Below are 20110 nucleotides of genomic sequence, written 5' to 3'. Positions count from 1 at the left end.
AAAGAAATGCTGGCTATATATGGTTTGATGACCCATAAGGGCTATATCAAGAGCTCTTTTGCATCTCTCTCTCTCTCTCTCTGCCTTTCAAATAAATAAATACATCTTTTAAAAAAAAGGGGGGGGGCAGGTAAAGCCGCCACCTGAAGCACTAGCATCCCATTTGGCACTAATTTCAGTCCTGGCTTCTCCACTTCCGATCCAACTCCCTGCTAATGAGCCTAGGGAAGCAACAGCAGAAGACCCAAGTCCTTGGGCCCCTACACCCATGTGGGAGACCCAGAAGAAGCTTCTGGCTCCTGGCTTTGTACTGCCCCAGTTCCGGCCGTTGCAGCCATTTGGGGAGTAAACTAGCAGATGGAAGATTCTCTCTCTCTCCCTGTAATTCTCCTTTCAAGTAAGTAAATCAATCTTAAAAAAAAAAAAAAAAAGCTCTTTTGCATATTGTTTTTTTTTTTTTTATTTACTTGAAAGGCAGAATTACAGAGAGGAGAAATGACAGGGAGGGAGAGAGGGAATAAGATCTTACAACTGCTGGTTCACTCCCCCGATGGTCGCAACGGCCAGGACTGGGTCAAAGCCAGGAACCCAGAGTTTCCTCCAGGTCTCCCATGTGGGTACAGGCGTCCAAGCACTTGAGCCATCTTTGGCTACTTTTGCAGGCCCATTAGCAGGGAGCTGGATCAGAACTGGAGCAGCCAGGACTCAAACCAGCACTCATATGGGATGCCAGTTTCACAGGTGAAAGCTTAACCTGCTTTGCCACAATGCCAGCCCCACATATTAGCTTTTTAAAAAACAAAATACCCTGTAGGAAACTGTAGGCAAGAAGAATAAAGGTAGGAATATATTTCCCTGGATCCCTTAATGCAAGATCAATATGCTTCGCTCTACCTAAAAACCACACTGCCAGTCCTCTCTCTTCCCTTATCCCTTCAGGCTTAGAGGTAGCAGCAGCTCCTACCCTCATTGTTTTTAGTCCGACGGGTACAATCACTACTAGTTTTTTTTTTTTTTTTTTTTAATATTATCTATACTTTTGTAAATAAATAGTCCTTTTCTTAAACTTCCTCAAATTACCCAGTCTGACTGTGCCAGGTCTATCACATTAAGCCTTCAAAATGACTTACTTTGAAAAGTAGCAATTAAAGAAAAAGACCGCCGGCGCCGCAGCTCAATAGGCTAATCCTCCGCCTAGCGGCGCCAGCACACCGGGGTTCTAGTCCTGGTCAGGGCACCGGATTCTGTCCCGGTTGCCCCTCTTCCAGGTCAGCTCTCTGCTATGGCCAGGGAGTGCAGTGGAGGATGGCCCAAGTACTTGGGCCCTGTACCTGCATGGGAGACCAAGAGAAGTACCTGGCTCCTGCCTTTGGATCAGCGTGGTGCGCCAGCCATTGGAGGGTGAACCAACGGCAAAAGAAGACCTTTCTCTCTCTCTCACTGTCCACTCTGCTTTTTAAAAAAATAAATAAATAAAAAATTAATTAATTAAAAAAAAAAGAAAAAGACAAAGACCAAAGCATTTATCAACCTGTATATCATGAAATGCATTTCATGGTATACAAACAGTCCTAAATGATGAATAAAAGTTCTTCTCTTGATAGAAGACTCATAGCTAACATATGTGAAAGGAAAGACAGAAAACCATTATTTTGCCATCGTTAATGGAATACTTAATTCAGATGAAGATCAATGGATGGAAGCATTAGATGAAAGGTCAATGAAGGATTTTCAAAAGACACTGTCACAGCTATTGCCATCCAAACACAGTATTTAACCTTAAACATCAAAAAGCATGGGCAGGCCAGGAAACATATGCCTCTTTATGAGACATAAAAGAAAATACACACAAACCATGGAAAGTCAACTAAATATATGAAATAAATAAGTCAAGCTTTTAGGCCTGAGTATCAATTTATACAGGAAATTCAGAATACAAGAACAAGTTACATCACCATGAAACACAAGGAAAATTACAGAATGTAAAAAGAAACACAGTACCACAGACCTTACTTCAGCAATATACTGAGGTGGTAGGGAAGAAAGAAAAGTTAGGGATGGGGGCTGATGCTGTGGCTAGTGGGTAAAGTGAATCAGTGGATGGAAGATTTGTCTCTTCCTCTCTATCTGTTACTCTGCCTGTCAAATAAATAAATAAATCTTAAAAAAAAAATTTCCATTGTAAATTGCAATACTATCTGCCCATCATCTTGTACAAGTATGTGTGCAGAATCCAGCAGCTTTGCTTTGGACTTAACTAAATGTATGTACCCCCCTTTTTTAGTGGGGATTGGAATGGAAAAATGCAGCTTTAGAATCACCTTCAAACACAGTACTCCATATGTAATATTTCCTGATATATGGGCTTTTCTGTCACTTATCATTACTTATCCAAAACTTATAATCATGAAATAAAGTTAAATTATAAAGTTAGACAAAGTCTAATCTAAAACTGAGAATTTACTCTTTGTCCATTATAAAACTTTATATGTGGTTTCTTCTGGATTAAAAGCATTTCTGACTCAAGAGATTAATGAATGACCCAATTCATTTCTCAGCTGTTACTCCGAGCCACTTCTCTATACACCCACAGGGTGCTTGTAGTATAAGGCTTATTTACAGAACACATACTAAAAATATAAAAGATACATACAAAAAGAGACCAAGATAACAACTAAACCTCCATAAATTAGCTCCTAATTACCTTTCATATCAATCTAAACACTTAGCACAAAGTAGATGTGTTAAAACACAAGATGTGTTATAAATCATGACGGTATGAATAAACAGCCTCCACAGGCTGCTCCCCATTCTATTAAATCCACGTAACTATCTCCATTTTCAGTTACAATCAATTGGCCTTGATGTTTCAATAAAACACAGCTGGATTATGAATTTATGCGCATAGACTGAGGTACCAGTTAGATTACTCTGCACTTAAAGAAGACAATAAATATCAACTTCCAGTCTATGCACAGTGACTAGTATATAACAAGAACACTATAAATATAATAACAATTACCAATTATCAAATGCTTACTAAATGCCGTATACTATGATAATGCTTTGCTTATATTATTTAATCCTTGCAACAATCTATTACTATTATTCCCACACTTTTTCCTAAAGATGAAATAGGATTTGAGAGGTTAAAATAACTCACTTAAAATTCTCTAGCAAGTACATGGCACGGCCTGACTTGAATCCAAATTTAGACCATATACAAACATTTGCTAAATGAATAAATGAGTTAAAAGAGTAATTTTTTTTTTTTTTTTTTGACAGGCAGAGTGGACAGTGAGAAAGAGAGAGACAGAGAGAAAGGTCTTCCTTTTGCCGTTGGTTCTCCCTCCAATGGCCGCCGCGGCCGGTGCGCTGTGGCCAGCGCATTGCGCTGATCCAAAGGAAGGAGCCAGGTGCTTCTCCTGATTTCCCATGCGGTTACAGGGCCCAAGGACTTGGGCCATCCTCTACTGCACTCCTGGGCCACAGCAGAGAGCTGGACTGGAAGAGGGGCAACCGGGACAGAATGCGGCACCCCGACTGGGACTAGAACCCCGGTGTGCTGGCGCCGCAAGGCAGAGGATTAGCCTATTGGGCCACGGCGCCAGCCAAGTAATTTGTTTTTTAAAAACATTCTTGCTTCAGGGACCGGTGTAGTAGCCCAGCAGGTTAAACAGCTGCTTGTGATGCTGCCATCCCATAAAAAAGTGGTTCAAGTCTTGGCTGCTACACTTCAGATCCAGCTCCCTGCTGATGTGTCTGAGAAGGCAACAGTGATGGCCCTAGTACCTGGGGGTCCCTGCCACCAATGTGGGAAACCTAGAGGGAGTTCCAGGCTTTTGGCTTCCACTGGGCCCACCCCTGGCCACTGCAGCTTATTGGGGGAGAGAACAAGCAATGGAAGAGCTCTTTTTCTGTGTATCTCTTTCTGTGTCACTCTTTCAAAAAATATATCTTTTTTTTTTTTTTTTTAATTTGACAGGTAGAGTTATAGACAGAGAGAAAGACAGAGAGAAAGGTCTTCCTTCCGTTAGTTCACTCCCCAAATGGCTGCTACAGCTGGCGCTGAGCCGATCCGAAGCCAGGAGTCAGGTGCTTCTTCCTGGTCTCCCATGCCAGTGCAGGGGCCCAAGCACTTGGGCCTTCCTCCACTGCACTCCCAGGCCATAGCAGAGAGCTGGACTGGAAGAGGAGCAACCAGGACTAGAACCTGACACCCATATGGGATGCCGGCGCCACAGGTGGAGGATTAACCAAGTGAGCCACAGCGCCAGACCCCAAAAAATAAATCTTTAAAAAAAAATTATTGCAACATTTTAAACATCAAGTCTGCTCCAAACTAATCATATATAGCCAACCGATATTGGTAACATTCATTAATTCACAAATTATGAATACTGGCAGACCATTAGTTTGAGGTCCAAAGATGTAATGATCTTGGGCCTTTTCATTCCAACAGCAGTACCATAACACTAAACATGATCAATTTCAACCAGCATACATATGTGGCAATAATCTAGATTATGAAATGCTATCCAAAATCTGCTTTAATAACCGAATGTGTGCACTAGCACTTTCAAAAATGTTCACAACAAAAGTTCCAGTTTAGTGAAAAGGATAGCAGTGCTGCTAATGACAAACAGGTAAGTTTATGGGAGAACACACATTTTGGAATATGAGGAATTTCAGTTATAACGTGACAACCAAGGAGTGATTCCCAGAAAGCAGTTAAATGTTTCAGATCTGAAACAAGTTAAAATTCCAAAACTAGAGATCTGGGTATTATGGGCACAAAGATGACAGTTGAAGCCTTAAGAATGGACAAACTGGGGCCAGTGTTGTGGCACAGCATGATAAGCCAATGCCTGTGATACCAACATCCCATATGGATACTGGTTCAAGTCCCAGATGTTCCACTTCCAATCCAACTCCCTGCTAATTGCACCTTAAAAAAAAAAAAAAAAAAAAAAAAAAGACTTACCTATTTCAAAGGAGTTACAGAAAGGCAGAGGCAGAGAGAGAGAGATCTTCCATCCACTAATTCACTCCCCAAATGGCCACAGTGGCCGGAGGTGGGCCGATTCAAAGCCAGGATCCAGGAGCCTCTCCTGGTCTCCCACGTGGGTGCAGGGGCCCAAGCACTTGGACAATCATCTGCTGCTTTCCCAAGCACATTAGCAAAGAGCTAATTCAGAAGCGGAGCAGCCAGGACTCAAACCGGCACCCATACAGGATGCCACCAATGCAGGCAGTGGCTCTACCCACTAGGCCACAGCACTGGTCGCTATAAATAAAATCTTAAAAAAAAAAATAGCATGTGCATACTATTTTAGCATTTATAATATGAAAAATACTTGTTTAGTTCTTGAATTAAATAATAGGTGTTCAAGAAAAGGTTGGACAGGGGCTGGCATGGTGACACAGTAGGTTAATCCTCCACCTGCGATGCTAGCATCCCATATAGGCATCAGTTCTAGTCCCGCTGCTCCTCTTCCAATCCAGCTCTCTGCTATGGACTGGAAGGCAGTAGAAGATGGCTCAAGTCCTTGGGCCCTTGCACCCCTGTGGGAGACCAGAAGAAACTCCTGGCTCCTGGCTTCAGATCGGCACATCTCTGGCCATTGCGGCCATTTGGGGAGTGAACCAACGGAAGGAAGACTTTTCTCTCTGTCTCTCCCTCTCACTGTAAATAACTCTACCTTTCAAACAGATAAATAAAATATTTTTTTAAAAAAAAGGTTGGACAGCCACTTATTAGGTTCTTCTAGCTACATTATTTTTTATAATTACTAATATAATATAATCATGGGGCAGGTATTGTGGTATAATTGGTTAAGTTGCCACCTGCAATGCTGGCATCCTATATGGGTGCTGGTTCGAGTTCTGGCTGCTCCATGTATGTTCCAACTCCTTGCTAATGCAACTGCAGTCCAAGTTCTTGGGCCCCTGTACCCATGCAGGAGACCTGGAAGAAGCTCCTAGCTCCAAGCTTCAGCATGGCACAGCCATGGCTATTGTAGCATTTGGAGAATGAACCAGTAGTTGGAAGATGTTTCTTTAGCCTTCCCTCCCTTCCTCTCTAACTCTGCCTTTCAAATAAATAAATCTTAAAAAACAAAACAAAACAAAACAAAAAACAGATCACAGTATCTCAACAAAAAAAGCTGTTCTGTGGGTAAGGAAGTGTTTATTTTTAAAGATTTATTTAGGGGGTACAGTGCTGTCGCATAGCAGGTAAAGCTGCCGCCTGCAGTGCCAGCATCCAATATGGGTGCCGGTTCAAGTCCGGCTGCTCCACTTCCAATCCAGCTCTGTGCTATGGCCTGGGAAAGCAGTAGAAGATGGCCCAAGTCCTTCGGCCCCTGCACCCGCATGGGAAACCAGGAAGAAGCGCTCCAGCCATGGCGACCAACTGGGGAGTCAACCAGCAGAAGGAAGACCTCCCTCTCTCTCTCTCTTTGCCTCTCCTCTCTCTAACTTTCTCTCTTTCAAGTAAATAAATAAATCTTAAAAAAAAAAAAGATTGATTTAGGGGCCAGTACTGTGGCACAGTAGGCTAAGCCTCCGCCTGTGGCGCCGGTATCCTTAAAGGTGCCGGTTTGTGTCCTGGCTGATCCACTTCCTATCCCAGCTCTCTGCTGATGGCCTGGGAAAGCAGAAGAAGCCCCGGGCTCCTGTCTTCGAATCAACTCAGCTCTGGCGGTTGCAGGCATTTGGGGAGTAAATTGGCAAATGGAAGACTTTTCTCTGTCACTCGGTCTCTCTGTAACCCTGCCTCTCATATAAATAATAAAATCTTTTTAAAAATTTTATTCATTCTTTGAAAGGCAGAGAGTCAGAGAAGGGGGAAGGAAGGAGAGAGGAAAGAGACGGAAAGAGGAAGGGAGGGAGAGGAAGAGAAAGAGGGGGAGGTATAGAGAGAGAGAGAGATCAATCTTCCATCCACTGGTTCACTCCCAAAATGGCCACAAGGTCCTGGCCAAAGACAGGAGCTTCTTCTGGGTCTCCCACATGGGTGCAGGAGCCCAAACACTTGGGCCATCTTCCGCTGCTTTCCCAGGTACATCAGTAGCAAACTAGACTGGAAGTAGAGAAGCTGGGACTTGAGGTGGAGGTTTAATCTATGCCACAGCGCCAGCCCCAAGGACAAGGACCCCAAGGACAAGGACCCCAAGGACGAGGACCCCAAAGATGAGGACAAGGTAGTTTAAAAAGACCTCTGTCAGCAAATTTCTGAAACCAAAAGGTGTGGAAGGTTTCATTTCTGAAGAGTGAATCTACTAAAAGAAGTAAAGAATATAATATGATAACCTAGTTTAAATTACAAAAAAATCTAGAGCTATAGTGTTGTACATGCTACCTAATATATACTCAAAATATCAGTTACATAAATCAACAAAGGTCAAATAGAGACAGATAAGAAACCAATGAAAAAGGGCAACTGTCCTCACAATACATGAGAGGCTCAAAGTTCAGACAGGGAAGAAGAAAAGATTCACTAGAAAAAAGTAAAGTGACCTGACAAAGTTACTCTGAATGGCAGAATAAACAAATGAACAACTGCTCAATGATAAACATTAAATAGCATGCAAAGAAAATTCACGCTGTATTCTACGAGATTAGAAAACGAATTTTTGTCTCCAAAGAGAAATCAATCTTTTCCAAGTTCAGATTGATATGGTAATAAAATTTCAATAATAGTTATCAATAAACAGTTGTGGAACTGAACTCAAAAAGAGTGGAGGCCAAGATTGTAAGATTACTAGGGGGAAAAATAAATCTGCCTGTTGACTAATCCAGCAAAATGTACAAATCTTGGGCTCTGTGGTATCTGGCTGTCTATATCCTGAAGGCCTTGACTGCTTACTTCCTTGATTCTTCCTTTTGTTTAACCTTTTATCTTCACTTTCTATGTGTCTCCGCATATCATTATATTAATTTCAACTTACACCTCTGTGCAGGATTTCCAAAACATTATTTGTAATTATGAGCTCAGTTTCCTATCTCTATTAGTCTACAGGTCACTTCTTCATAGTTGTCTCACTATCCCCCTCACATACAAAACTAAAATTGAATTTATCTGTAGGCCTATTTTTCCCAAGGGCTTTCCAAACCTGACTTTGCTATTTTCACTATTCTTCCATAATCCAGGCTCAACATTTTTAGTCATCTGACCAATGTCCTCTCTTTGGTTCCCCTTCTCCTTCCCAACTCTGACAATCAAGTTCTATCAATTCTATCTTCCTCATTCTCATGCCCCAATTTTGGACTATTACTCTATAAAGAAAAAAAAAAAAACCCAATCTCAAACTATCGCCAATCTTTTTCCATGCTAACCCATTCTGCCATATTATCATCTGATACAATCTTTAGCATGCTGTGACCATTAAATATTTATAAAGACAATCTACATTCTTCAGCCTAATAGAATCAAATCATCAAATCCTTCAAAACGCAACCCTAATCAATACTTTTTTTTTTTTTTTAATTTTTTGACAGGCAGAGTGGACAGTGAGAGAGACAGAGAGAAAGGTCTTCCTTTGCCGTTGGTTCACCCCCCAGTGGCCACTGTGGCCGGCGCACCGCGCTGATCCAAAGCCAGGAGCCAGGTGCTTCTCCTGGTCTCCCATGCGGGTGCAGGGCCCAAGGACCTGGGCCATCCTCTACTGCACTCCCAGGCTACAGCAGAGAGCTGGCCTGGAAGAGGGGCAACCGGGACAGAATCCGGTGCCCCAACCGGGACTAGAACCCGGTGTGCTGGCGCCGCAAGGCAGAGGATTAGCCTAGTGAGCCGCGGTGCCGGCTTCAATACTTCTAATTTCATCTTCTTCCATCTTCCTAAACATGTGATAGTTGGTCATATCACCATCCTCTATGTTACTCTCCACTATCTGCCCCTCTCCACCCTGGCACCCTACCTAAATCCTATACATCCTTTATATAGCATATTATGGCTTTCTGAACCCACAGGGATTTCCTTTCAATTTATAAAACCATGTTACCTAAATAATTATTAGGAATTTACCACAGAGTCTCAATCTGTGATGTGTTTTGCTTTGTTTCTATATATGTATGTGAGATTACACCTTGTCTTCTTGAACAGGTTATACTCTCAAGAAAAGAGTCCATGACTTACATCTCCTCCTATTATTCTCACCTCAATAAATATCTGTTGAGGGAGCAGCCATTTAGCCTATCAGTTAAGATGCCAGCCTCCCATACAGGAGTACCTGGGTTTGATTTCCAGCTCTGGCTCCAGATTCCAGTTTCCTGCTAATGTAGACCCAGGGGAGGCAGCAATGGAGGCAACAGTGATGGTTCAAATAGTTGGGCTCCTGCCACCCACCATGAGGCACCTGGATAGCACTGGGGGGGAGGGGGTTTCTTAGCTGCCCAGCCCCAACCACTATGGGCATTTAGGGAGTGAATCAGAGGTGGGGTTCTTTCTCCTAATAAAAAACAAATATCTGTTGAGGTTTCCACCAAATGAGGCTATAAGGAGACTGGAAGACAACTAAAGAAAAAAACATAAAGCTACTAAACTCTTCATGTAAACAATTCATGGAACAAGGAGAACAAAAAGCAAAATAAAAGATACATGGAAACTGGATAAATATTAAAAGACATCTTAGATTTCTTGGAAGTTATAAAATTCTTACTAGAAAGATGTATTCTAATTCCACTTCTCTCATTCAATAAAATGTTTTAAATTGTAGTAAGCATCAACCTTCTTTACTGTTTCTCAAAGGGAAGAGCATCCATAATGTGGGTGAGATTTTTCAAATCTACAATCCACAACTGCCTTATTTCACAGTCAAGGATGCTTAGAGTAATTTTGAAAGGTTTGGGGAGAAACCTCCTCATGAAGCCATACATACTGAAAAAAATATACACAGGGATTCAGAGTAACTGAAATGTATGCTGATTTTCATCAATCTAAATAATTTTCCACTAACTCAACATGTAATTTTTAAATGTTATTTTATCTGACCAGCATTATTTTGCTCCCTAATTTTAATCCCCTAAATTGTGCACACCTAACATTAATTATCTTTAGACAGTGTAAAATCCTAGACATATACACGTATTCCTTGAAACTTTATTTTAGAAAGTATGTTCTCTTGTTCAGACAAAAATTACTAATTTTTAGTTGCTCAATAAAGTAAAAGGAGAAACACAAAATGTGCAACTATTGATATTAGAAGAAACTGACCAGGCTTAATCCCAATTAATTACAGATAACTGCATATGCCTTCAACCACTGAATGATTTTCAAAAAACGATTTTGGTGATTTTTCATAGCATAAAAACCTCCTCGAAATGCTTTTCAAATGACAAGTTCAAGTACAACACTACCAAAAAAGGCAGTTGTAATATCTGTGTGGTAATTTTGTAACCAGTAACACTGTAAAAGAAGTTAACATGATGATGACCTATGATCAGTTATCTTGACTTTTTACACTTAAAAGTTCGGCAGAGTTCCTTCTGACTCGTCACCTATGACATTTTAACTCAAAAATCACTTCTTCAATATCGATTCTCTAGTCACTTCCAAGTCTAAAAAGTAAACCCCTTAAGTCTCTGTAAATGCAAAGTAATCTTGCCGAGGTTACTGTCAAACCGATCAGGACGATTAATCCCACTAAAATCGCCATTCAACAAACTATAGAGGTAGCAGCTCTGACGCGTGATAACTTTTTGTATGATGCCTGCAACAGCAGTATCTTTTGTGCACGGATGAGCTGAGTCAGAACTAAAAGTTCGGAGAGTCGTTAGCACCGAGCCGGTCAAATGGTAAAAAGGGCCACGCCAGATTTCTGTGGTACTCCCAACATTTCTAGGGAGACAGAAATCTGGCGTTTTCCATACAGATTCTGCACACCTGAGGCCGCCTTGGGCGGCTAACTCGACTGAAAGCGAGAGGGAGGCAATCCACGCAGAACCCCGGGGTAGCAGAAGAGACCAGCACTCACTACTCACCAGCAAACAATCCGAGTTCACTTCCGATTTAGGATCCCGCAGCAGGTTGTCGATTTTTTCAAACCGAGTCTCAAAACTGTCCCCAGTCGACATGTTGCTGCTGCTGCTGTGACAATACCCTCGTACCAGCACCAGCAGCGGAAAGCGATTTCAACCAACTTCCTCCGCGGTGGGTTCGCAGCCGCCGGGCGGAGGAGCCGGAACCCCAGGGTCACCAGGTGCGCCCGGTTCCCCCTCCTCCCCCTCACTGAGGGGACCTCGGCTCTCCAGACCCCGGGCCGGGGGCAACGGCGACCCACAGCCGCTCGGACGCCCAAAGTCGCATCCCACCCGGCAGCCCCTCACGACAGCCGACAGCGCCGTCGCCACCAGCCTCGTCGCTCCCGCGAGGTGCTTCAGCCTAGCGGGCCTCGGCCACCTTCGCCACGGAGGGGCTCCCGTCCCGGGATGGGCAGCAGAAGGGAGAGAAAGAGAAGCAGGGTGGAGACTCCCTCGGGGCGGCCGGGGAGGGAGAAGAGGAAAGGCGAAAGCGAAGGGCGGGTGAGGAGCTGTGCCAGCTGCAGCCGCCGCTTGGGCCACGGCACGGGCCCGCTCTGCTCCGAGGCGCTGTAGGCGGTCTAGCGCCGCATCCCCAGCTCCACTCGGCCCGGCCCGACGCACCGATCGGTCTCGGCCAAGAGGTGGTCCTCGCGGGACAGCTTCACTCTCCCATTTTGTCCCGTCGCTTGCTGGGGTGGCTGCCGCGGTGTCCGGCGGGGCAGGGCGAGGTCGGTGCCCGATGGAGACTAGGAAAGGCTGGAAGAGCGGGCGGTGAAACAGCAGATAGTCGGGTCCTGGCGGCTGCTGATGGGGGAGCTTCTGGGAGGGGCTGCAGTCCCGGCCGGGAAAAGGGCGAGTCGCGACGGCGAATGCCTGGGGGAGGTGGGGCGAGGGGGGCTGAGAGGGACTAATATGTCCGCCTTCCTGTTCAAACAAACGGAGACCGCCGGCGCCGACTGCGCATGCGGGGCGCGGACGTTCGGAAGGGGAACCAGCCGGGGCCCCGCGCGCGCGCACTCGGGCGCCTCGGCAGGGCAGGGCGGGGCGGGGCGCGGGGCGCGGGGCGCGGCCGAGGCCTCGCGGGCGCGCGGAGAAGGCAGGCAGCGGGGAGGAGCACATGGCTCGGCGGGCCGAACGTCCTCGCCCCGGCCGGCTCTGGGGAGTCCCTCAGGGTTCTGGGGCGGTCCTGAAGGTCAGAGCGGGGGCGAGGCTCTCGCTGTGTCTGGTCGCTGCCCTGGCAGCTGCCCCGGCTCGGCTTTCTCTGGGCTGCAGCGCGTCCAGAGAACTCTGACAAGAAGGAAAAGGTGCTCGTTATTCTTGTTTATTGTGGAACTAAATTCTGTTTGAGGCAAGATGTGTTTTCTTCGGTAGGTCCCAGCTCTTTAGCACCAGTGGTACTCATCTTCCGCCCCACGTGAGCCCCAAGCATTCAGTCGGTCCAAGCCGGGCGTGCCGGTTAAGGGAGAGTTAAAATATTGACTCCGGAAGATAAAGTTGACAGAAGTCAAGCGTCATTTAATCTTATAAAAAGAAAATCGCAGAGGGAGAAAAATCAATATTAAGTCGTTCATGTGCTCTCAAGTCACGAAAGCCCTCCCCCCAGGTTCTTCTGGATGGGGAATGAGCGAAATTTACGATTGTGATTTTACCAGAACTAATGTAAGACATGAAAATCACGGGCATTTCCCTGCTAGTTCAGTAGTTTCATCGACTGTGGTGTGAGGGGGTGAAAGATGTATTACTCAACCTGGGAATAATTGTTCTCCACTGCTTTCTGCGGGAAATCTATGGTAACCTAATCAGTCTTTATTTTTGCTCATAGGTCAGATTAAAGATCGCTAGGAATAGAAAACATAGATCTTTTACCCCATCCTGGAAAAATGCTACAAATGAACCAGTTGTCTTTCTGCATAAAAACGATTGTACTGCATCTGACCACTCAACCAACCTTATAATGTGAGTCAGAGGTTAGGATAACATAGTGTTTGAAAAATGTCTATTTCTATTTTTATTTTATTAGATGCAAGAAATATTTACATATGAAATCCTCTGTATAAATCCAGATGGGAAGTAAGTCCACAAAAATCATAGCAAAGATGACAACTAACTTTCAGGTATTTCATTAAATGCTTTTGCAGTGACTTTTCTGGCTGCAGTATTTTAAGTCAGTCATGTGAATTAGATTTATTTTTAAGCATAGAGCTTAAAATAAACCTGGCAGTTGCCCTAAAATAAATTTCCTAAACTCTACTTGTCCTTTATTTTATTACCATTTTTAGGTAGTCTTAGGAATTTTGTTGTTTTTCAGAGAACTGAATCTTATGTTGCTTTCCACTTAGACACAAATGAAAAAGGCCACAAATGGGTGGCTAAGACAACATGTGACTGGTGTTGATAAATATAAGTGGGAATGATAAGCATACCAGCAAAGCTACCAGAAACATACATAGAGCCTATATATTTTACTTATCTACAAAGTATTCGATGATTGTAACACATTACTACTTGTCTTTTACCATGACAGATGAATTCTATATCAATATTTTGAATTTGAAAAATTGCTACCTGTAATAGGACAGAATCATATGGTATTTAGATTCCCTTCCAAATTTAAAATTCTATTTTCCCATTGTGAATAGTCTCTTCCAAAGCATTGTGGATATTTGAGATTACCCTTAAAGTATGTGAAGATCCTAAGTATAACTGCAAAATACTAATGACATGTATAAGTAAAAGAAGAATATAATATTACATTGCATACTGATTATTTACCATGTGCTGGGCCCGACTCCATATGCTTTACGCTTTACACCTAGTATTTCTTCCTAGTATTTTTTTTCAAGATTTATTTATTTATTTATTTGAAAGTCAGAGTTACATAGAGAGAAGGAGAGGCAAAGAGAGAGAGAGAGGTCTTCTATCCACTGGTTCACTCCTCAGTTGGCCACAATGGCCAGAGCTGCGCTGATCCAAAGCCAGGAGCCAGGAGCTTCTTCTGGGTCTCCCGCGCAGGTGCAGGGCCCAAGGACTTGGGCCATCTTTTACTGCTTTCCCATGCCATAGCAGAGGTCTTGATTGGAAGTGGAGCAGCTAGGACCAGACCAGCACCCATATAGGATGCTGGCACTGCAGGTGGCTTTACCCTTTACACTGTTACACTGGCTCCAACACCTAGTATTTCTTCACTTGATCTTAGCCAAAAGGCCAAGAAGCAATTCTGCGATGATTATGCATCCATCACAGATGAGAATCTGAGGTACAAAAAGGCTATGTTAACTTGCCCTAAGTCATGATGGATGCAGATTGGAACAGAGACAGACTGTAAAACTCCTACTCATAACTACTAACTGTGCTATCACTATCCAATTCTAATACAGGAACAAGCATTAACAGTTGTATTATTTGCACTGGCACAGATTTAAATGATTTCATGTAATGTAAAATAAAAGAAAGAATATAGAATTTTCAATGTGATTACAATCCCTAGGGAAAGATGTAAAATGATGTTAGGAAGTTCAGAGTAAAAAGGGCATTAACAATGTTCAGTTAACACCGTCTTGACTAGAGGTTCCTAAACACTGGGTCCAAGAAGCAATGGTGTAGTAGGCTAAGCCTCTTGCCTGTGGCACTGGCATCCCATAAGGGTGCTGGCTGCTCCTCTTCTGATCTAGCTCTCTCCTATGGCCTGGGGAAGCAGTAGAAGATGGCCCAAGTGCTTGGGCCCCTGCACCCATGTGGGAGACTGGAAAGAAGCTCCTGGCTCCTGGCTTCAGTTCAGCCCAGCTCCAGCTATTGTTGCTATTTGGGGAGTGAACCAGCAAATAGAATATCTTAGAATATCTTTCTTTCTGTCTCTCCCTCTCTCTGTAACTCTAGCTGTCAAATAAATAAATAAAATCTTTTTTAAAAACAAAAAAGTAGCAGTGGCAGCCATTGGTGGAATTTTTATAACTTGCAGCAAAATTAGAATAAAGACATAGTGCTCACTTGAACAGCACATGTACAACTGAAATTGAAATGATACAGAGGTGATCATGGCCTCTGCGAAAGATGATAAGAAAGTTTGTGAAGCATTCCATATTTTGTATAATTCACAAAGCTGTCTGACCAAAGATGTAGTTAGTCTATAATTTATAAACAGATCTAATTTAAAACTTTCCTTTAATCTGAAATTCTCTTCACTACTTTTTCTTTTTTTTTTTTTTTTAATTTTTTGACAGAGTGGACAGCGAGAGAGAGAAGACAGAGAGAAAGGTCTTCCTTTGCCGTTGGTTCACCCTCCAATGGCCGCCGCGCTGCAACCAGCGCACCGCGCTGATCCGATGGCAGGAGCCAGGTACTTATCCTGGTCTCCCATGGGGTGCAGGGCCCAAGCACTTGGGCCATCCTCCACTGCACTCCCTGGCCACAGCAGAGAGCTGGCCTGGAAGAGGGGCAACAGGGACAGAATCCAGTGCCCCGACCGGGACTAGAACCGGATGTGCCGGCGCTGCAAGGCAGAGGATTAGCCTAGTGAGCCGCGGCGCCGGCCTTACTACTTTTTCTAAAAATTAAAAATACTTTCTTTTAGAAACAAGAGTTATAGAGGATGATACTTTTTATAATGTTCTTAGTTGATAAAAAAATTGCAAAGTTGGCTACTCTCAAATATATAAATTAGTTCTATCTTAATTTTTCTGGATTTGAGAATTCAAACATCTGGAAACATTTTGAGACTCATGCTAGAGCCTAATGAAGAAACTGTAGTGCTCAGAGAATTTGAATATGGCATATTTGAGAGAAACCATGGAAAAATCAGAAAGATTTTAATGTAGATTTCTGTATAGTGAATAATAATTAAGTTAGCATTCATTAGTTTTTGGGTATTTGATAGGAAATAGATTCAGTTTTATGTTTATAGTTTCTTTCACAAACATTAATATGGGAACCCTGGCCTCCAAAGATGGTCCCCTATGAATTGTGTTCTGGCATTCACTTCCTTGTGGAGTTCCTCCCACACTAAATCTGGGCTGTGGCCCTGTGACCTGCTTTAACCAATAGAATGCAGCTAAAGTGGCACTGTGCCAGTATCTGGCCTAGTCTTTGAAAATACTTAGCAACTATCAGTTTTGCTCTTGAAAGTTGGACTAGCATGAGGAAACCCAAGCTAACTAACAACATAAAAAAATCACATGGATAACTGTTGAATTCATCAGAGCTTGAGAACAGAGACCCTAAACTTATGGCCCATTCCAACAGCCCCTCACTGTTAATGGCACTGGGAATAAGAGACAAGCCATTCCCTCCAAGCACTGCCCACACAACAGAATCATAAGTAAATAAGGAAATGATTGCTGCTTTGAGCCACTGAGTTTTCCAGTAGTCTCTCAGCAATAGATAACAGAACAGTTGAGTTTCAGAAAAGGAATTATTCTTAGGTAAATATATGGAGAGATACATACACCTTTTATACTTTTTTTATACTACCTACAATAAAGGGAAGCTGTCCACAATGGAGCATTGTAAAGGAATGACGGATTAACTCATGTTAATGACTCTACTTCAACAAAACCTCTGTACAAAAGAACTGTAAAAGCTTTACAAACAAATTAAGGACTACTTTCAGATTTTAAAAATTATTGTAAACTTATCATATGGGAATATGATACAAATACATTTTACCTATATTTTTATATTTCCTCAATTTAGTGCATAGTCATGTCTATTCTGTCTCAAAAACACAGGTACATACCACAAATTGCACATCAGTTGTAATTTGGTACCATAAATTGCATGTTATTTCAAAAATGTATACCACAAGTGTGTTAAGAATGTGATATCGTGAAGTTCCTATAGAAACTCTAGCTAACATTTCCAAGAAAGTATGATACTTATTATGTTTAATATAAGTTTCCAATGGGCATTAGAATTTTTCTAATGTAAAATAACTTCACTTGATTCTGAACAACTTTAGTAAACAGAAAGTTGCGAAAATTTAGTTTCAGTTCTATTTCAAGAGGTTGGTTTTATATGATTAATATTTACCCAAAAGATTATATGCACATATTTTTCTAGATCTGAGAAGTGAATCAGGAAGAATATGTTCCTTTATCTAAGTGTACTCCTTTTGAGGTCAGCCAAGCTTTTCTTTTCTTCCCACAGGACGTTCAGACTTGGGAGTAAATGTATTTTGACATTTTTAGGTCTACTGTAGACTAGGTGCTGCCTAGGCAGAGTTGAGGATGTGGGCATCTGTCGAGATTTCAGCAAGGAAAAGTGTAGAGCAAGCTTTGTGCTTCAAGCCCTTAAGGCTTCTGACTCACTCTGGAATGCCTTCCTCTAACATCTGTTTTTTATTTCTTAAGAGCTGCTATTCCATTCAACTGCAAAAATACTTGCATTGACCCTAGAAACAGAATGGAGAAAACGAAGGAAACAGATTTCTATAAAGCCATTACTTCCATGCTTTATGCCATTGCTGTCTTGAAGATCCCACATTCTCAAGTACAAGTATGCAAATGGATGATATTACAGTTTTTTCCAAGAGTGAGAGCTGTTATGTTTGTGAAACCTCAAGATGCTGGGTGTGTGACAATAATAAGGGAGATTATCCCATATCAAGGAGATAATAATAGATGCATATATTTGGTTACATACCCTTTCTCATTTTTTTGCACCAGCCTTCTATTCAAATTTCTCCCTGCTACCCAGCACCACTCCACTAAGTTCCAAGCCCATGTGTGCTTTCTGACCCATTACTTTTTGCATCTTCCTTTTTAAGGCCCTGAAGTTGGTAAATTGCCTTTTTTGGCTGTGGCAGTCTCTTCACCCAATATGTACTTCCCTTTTTTTACTCATCACAACTTTTATCTTATCTCAGTCTCAACTTAAGGACTTCCATACCAAACACCTGAAAACAGAAAAAATGTTTATTTCTGATATTTTACCGTGATATTTCACCATTTTTTCTTCTCCCTTCCATTAGTCAAATACCTACTGAAGTAAAACATCCTCCCTAAAATTCTCTATGACTGGAAGAATTACTAGTTCCTCATACTGACCCATTAATGAATGGCACCCATATACACTAATGTATTATGTCTTAATAACAAAAAGGCCTTGTGCACTTTACCCCGTTTTAGTTGCAGACAGTGTAAATATTCTGTTAGTTGAATTTATACATTTGTTTTTGTTTATGTGTTCTTGTTATTGCTACTTCATACATTCCCTAGGGCATAGGCTAGGACTTTAAAAGCAATAATCATGTTTTCCTTTTTATTATAAAAATAGTTCATGCTTATTTTAAAATTTTTGGAAAATATGGGGAAGTAATCAGAGAACATAAAACCACCCATATTCCCACCACTCAATTGTAATAACTATTGATGTTTTGGAGTTTTCCTTTTAATCTTTTTTCCTTCTGCAAATCTTTGTTTTACATGTATCTATAATTCTTGTGCACTGGGTTTTTTTTTGTTTAGCATCTGTCTATCTACTCTTTTAATACTTGTATTTTGTTCTATTCCAGAAAGTTACCATAGTTTATTTAATCATTACTCTGCTCATCTATAAATAGTGCTACTATAAACCTGTACACATAAATTTATTTCAATTCAGAATTACAATAATTCTCTCTGATCCACAGATAGATGCATTCCAAGAATCCCAGTGGATGTCTGAAACTGTGGAGAGTACCAAATGCTATGCAATAATAGGTACCTATTCTTGAACTGTAACCATCCCTTACTCATAGTAAATGGTTTGGTGTTGTTTGTTTCATGGGATCCCTTGCTAAAGTCTTCACATAGGCTTGATGCTTTCTGGTGTAACACATTGCCCATCAATTGAAACATGTTTTCTGTTGATGTTTTCCACCAACATATTTAATATCTTTTGCATCTCAACTGAACAATCTGTAGTATAGCTATAACTTTTGCAATTGGAGGTGCAACAGAAAAACTAGCACAAATTTTGTCTTCCTCTGTCACAGTTTCATGGATAGAGTTGTTCTTACTGTAGATCTTAGCAACTTCAGCATACTTGTTTTTTCTTTTTAAGTCAAGAACTTTCACCTTTTCCCTTAAAGGAAACACTTTATGGCTTCTACCTGGCATATATGAATTGCCAGCATCACTACTCTTATGCCCTGTTCCCATTAAGTAAAATGAGGTTACTTGATTACAGACACTGCAAAACTGAGACAGTTGATCTGATAACCAAGATGACTACCAAGTAACTAACGGTTGAGTAGCATGTACAAATGGATGATTCACATCACAGTGGCCTGGAGCAGCAGAGTGTGAGATTTCATCATCCTATTCTGAATGGTGCACAGTTTAAAACTTAGGAAATAGGGCAGGCGTTTGGCCTAGAGGTTAAGATGACCATGTCCTAAATCGGAGTGCCTAGATTCGGTACTCAACTCTGGCTTCTGAATCCAGCTCCCTCCTTTAGCAGTAATGGCTCAAGTAATTGGATCCTTCCCCCTTTGTGGAAGACCTGGATTGAGTTAACTGGTTCCCGCTTTGGCTGGGGGACCAACCCTGACCCTTATTGAAATTTGGGGAGTAATCCAACAGATAGAAGTGTTGTTCTCTCTCAATGTCTCTAAATGACTAGTCATGTTTTAACAGTGTCTATTCACTGATATATTAACATCCATCAAATACTAATGTATCTATTACATTATGTGCTTTTTTTTAAGGGGGAAATACACAGCGAAGGATAACACATGCACTTATTTTTTAAGATTAGTTATGAGATGCTGGTGCTTCAGGCCAGGGTGTTAACCCACTGCACTCATCAACATTTAAAACTTTGGTGCTTCAGGCCAGCGTGGCGGCTCAATAGGCTAATCCTCCACCTGTGGCGCCAGCACACCGGGTTCTAGTCCCGGTAGGGGTGCCGGATTCTGTCCCGTTTGCTCCTCTTCATGTCCAGCTCTCTGCTATGGCCCGGGAGTGCAGTGGAGGATGGCCCACTTGGGCCCTGCACCCGCAAGGGAGACCAGGAGAAACACCTGGCTCCTGGCTACGGAACAGCGCAGTGTGCCGGCCGCAGTACGCCACCGGAGCGGCCATTGTGGGGTGAACCAACGGAAAAGGAAGAC

General features: G+C 42.4%; 1 protein-coding gene and 1 non-coding gene across 3 annotated transcripts in view; one reads left to right on the top strand and one right to left on the bottom strand.

Moving 5' to 3' along the window:
* The window catches only part of ROCK1 (Rho associated coiled-coil containing protein kinase 1), a 144512-nt gene extending 133143 nt beyond the window's left edge, over positions 1-11369 (bottom strand). The window contains 1 exon segment of one of the 2 annotated variants that reach the window (NM_001082367.1): positions 10984-11369. In NM_001082367.1, coding sequence (NP_001075836.1) covers positions 10984-11076 — 93 coding nt within the window. In that variant the 5' untranslated portion in view covers positions 11077-11369. 2 annotated transcript variants of the gene reach the window in all.
* Positions 11370-15001: 3632 nt separating this feature from the next.
* On the top strand, positions 15002-15107 carry LOC127492542 (U6 spliceosomal RNA). The gene has a single exon (XR_007922052.1). It is a non-coding gene; the product is annotated as a U6 spliceosomal RNA (small nuclear RNA).
* Positions 15108-20110: the final 5003 nt, after the last annotated feature.

Source organism: Oryctolagus cuniculus, chromosome 10 (assembly GCF_964237555.1).
Source record: "Oryctolagus cuniculus chromosome 10, mOryCun1.1, whole genome shotgun sequence".
NCBI lineage: Eukaryota > Metazoa > Chordata > Mammalia > Lagomorpha > Leporidae > Oryctolagus > Oryctolagus cuniculus.
The sequence above is the reverse complement of the archived record's forward strand: the minus strand, read 5'-3'. Positions and strand labels throughout refer to the sequence as shown.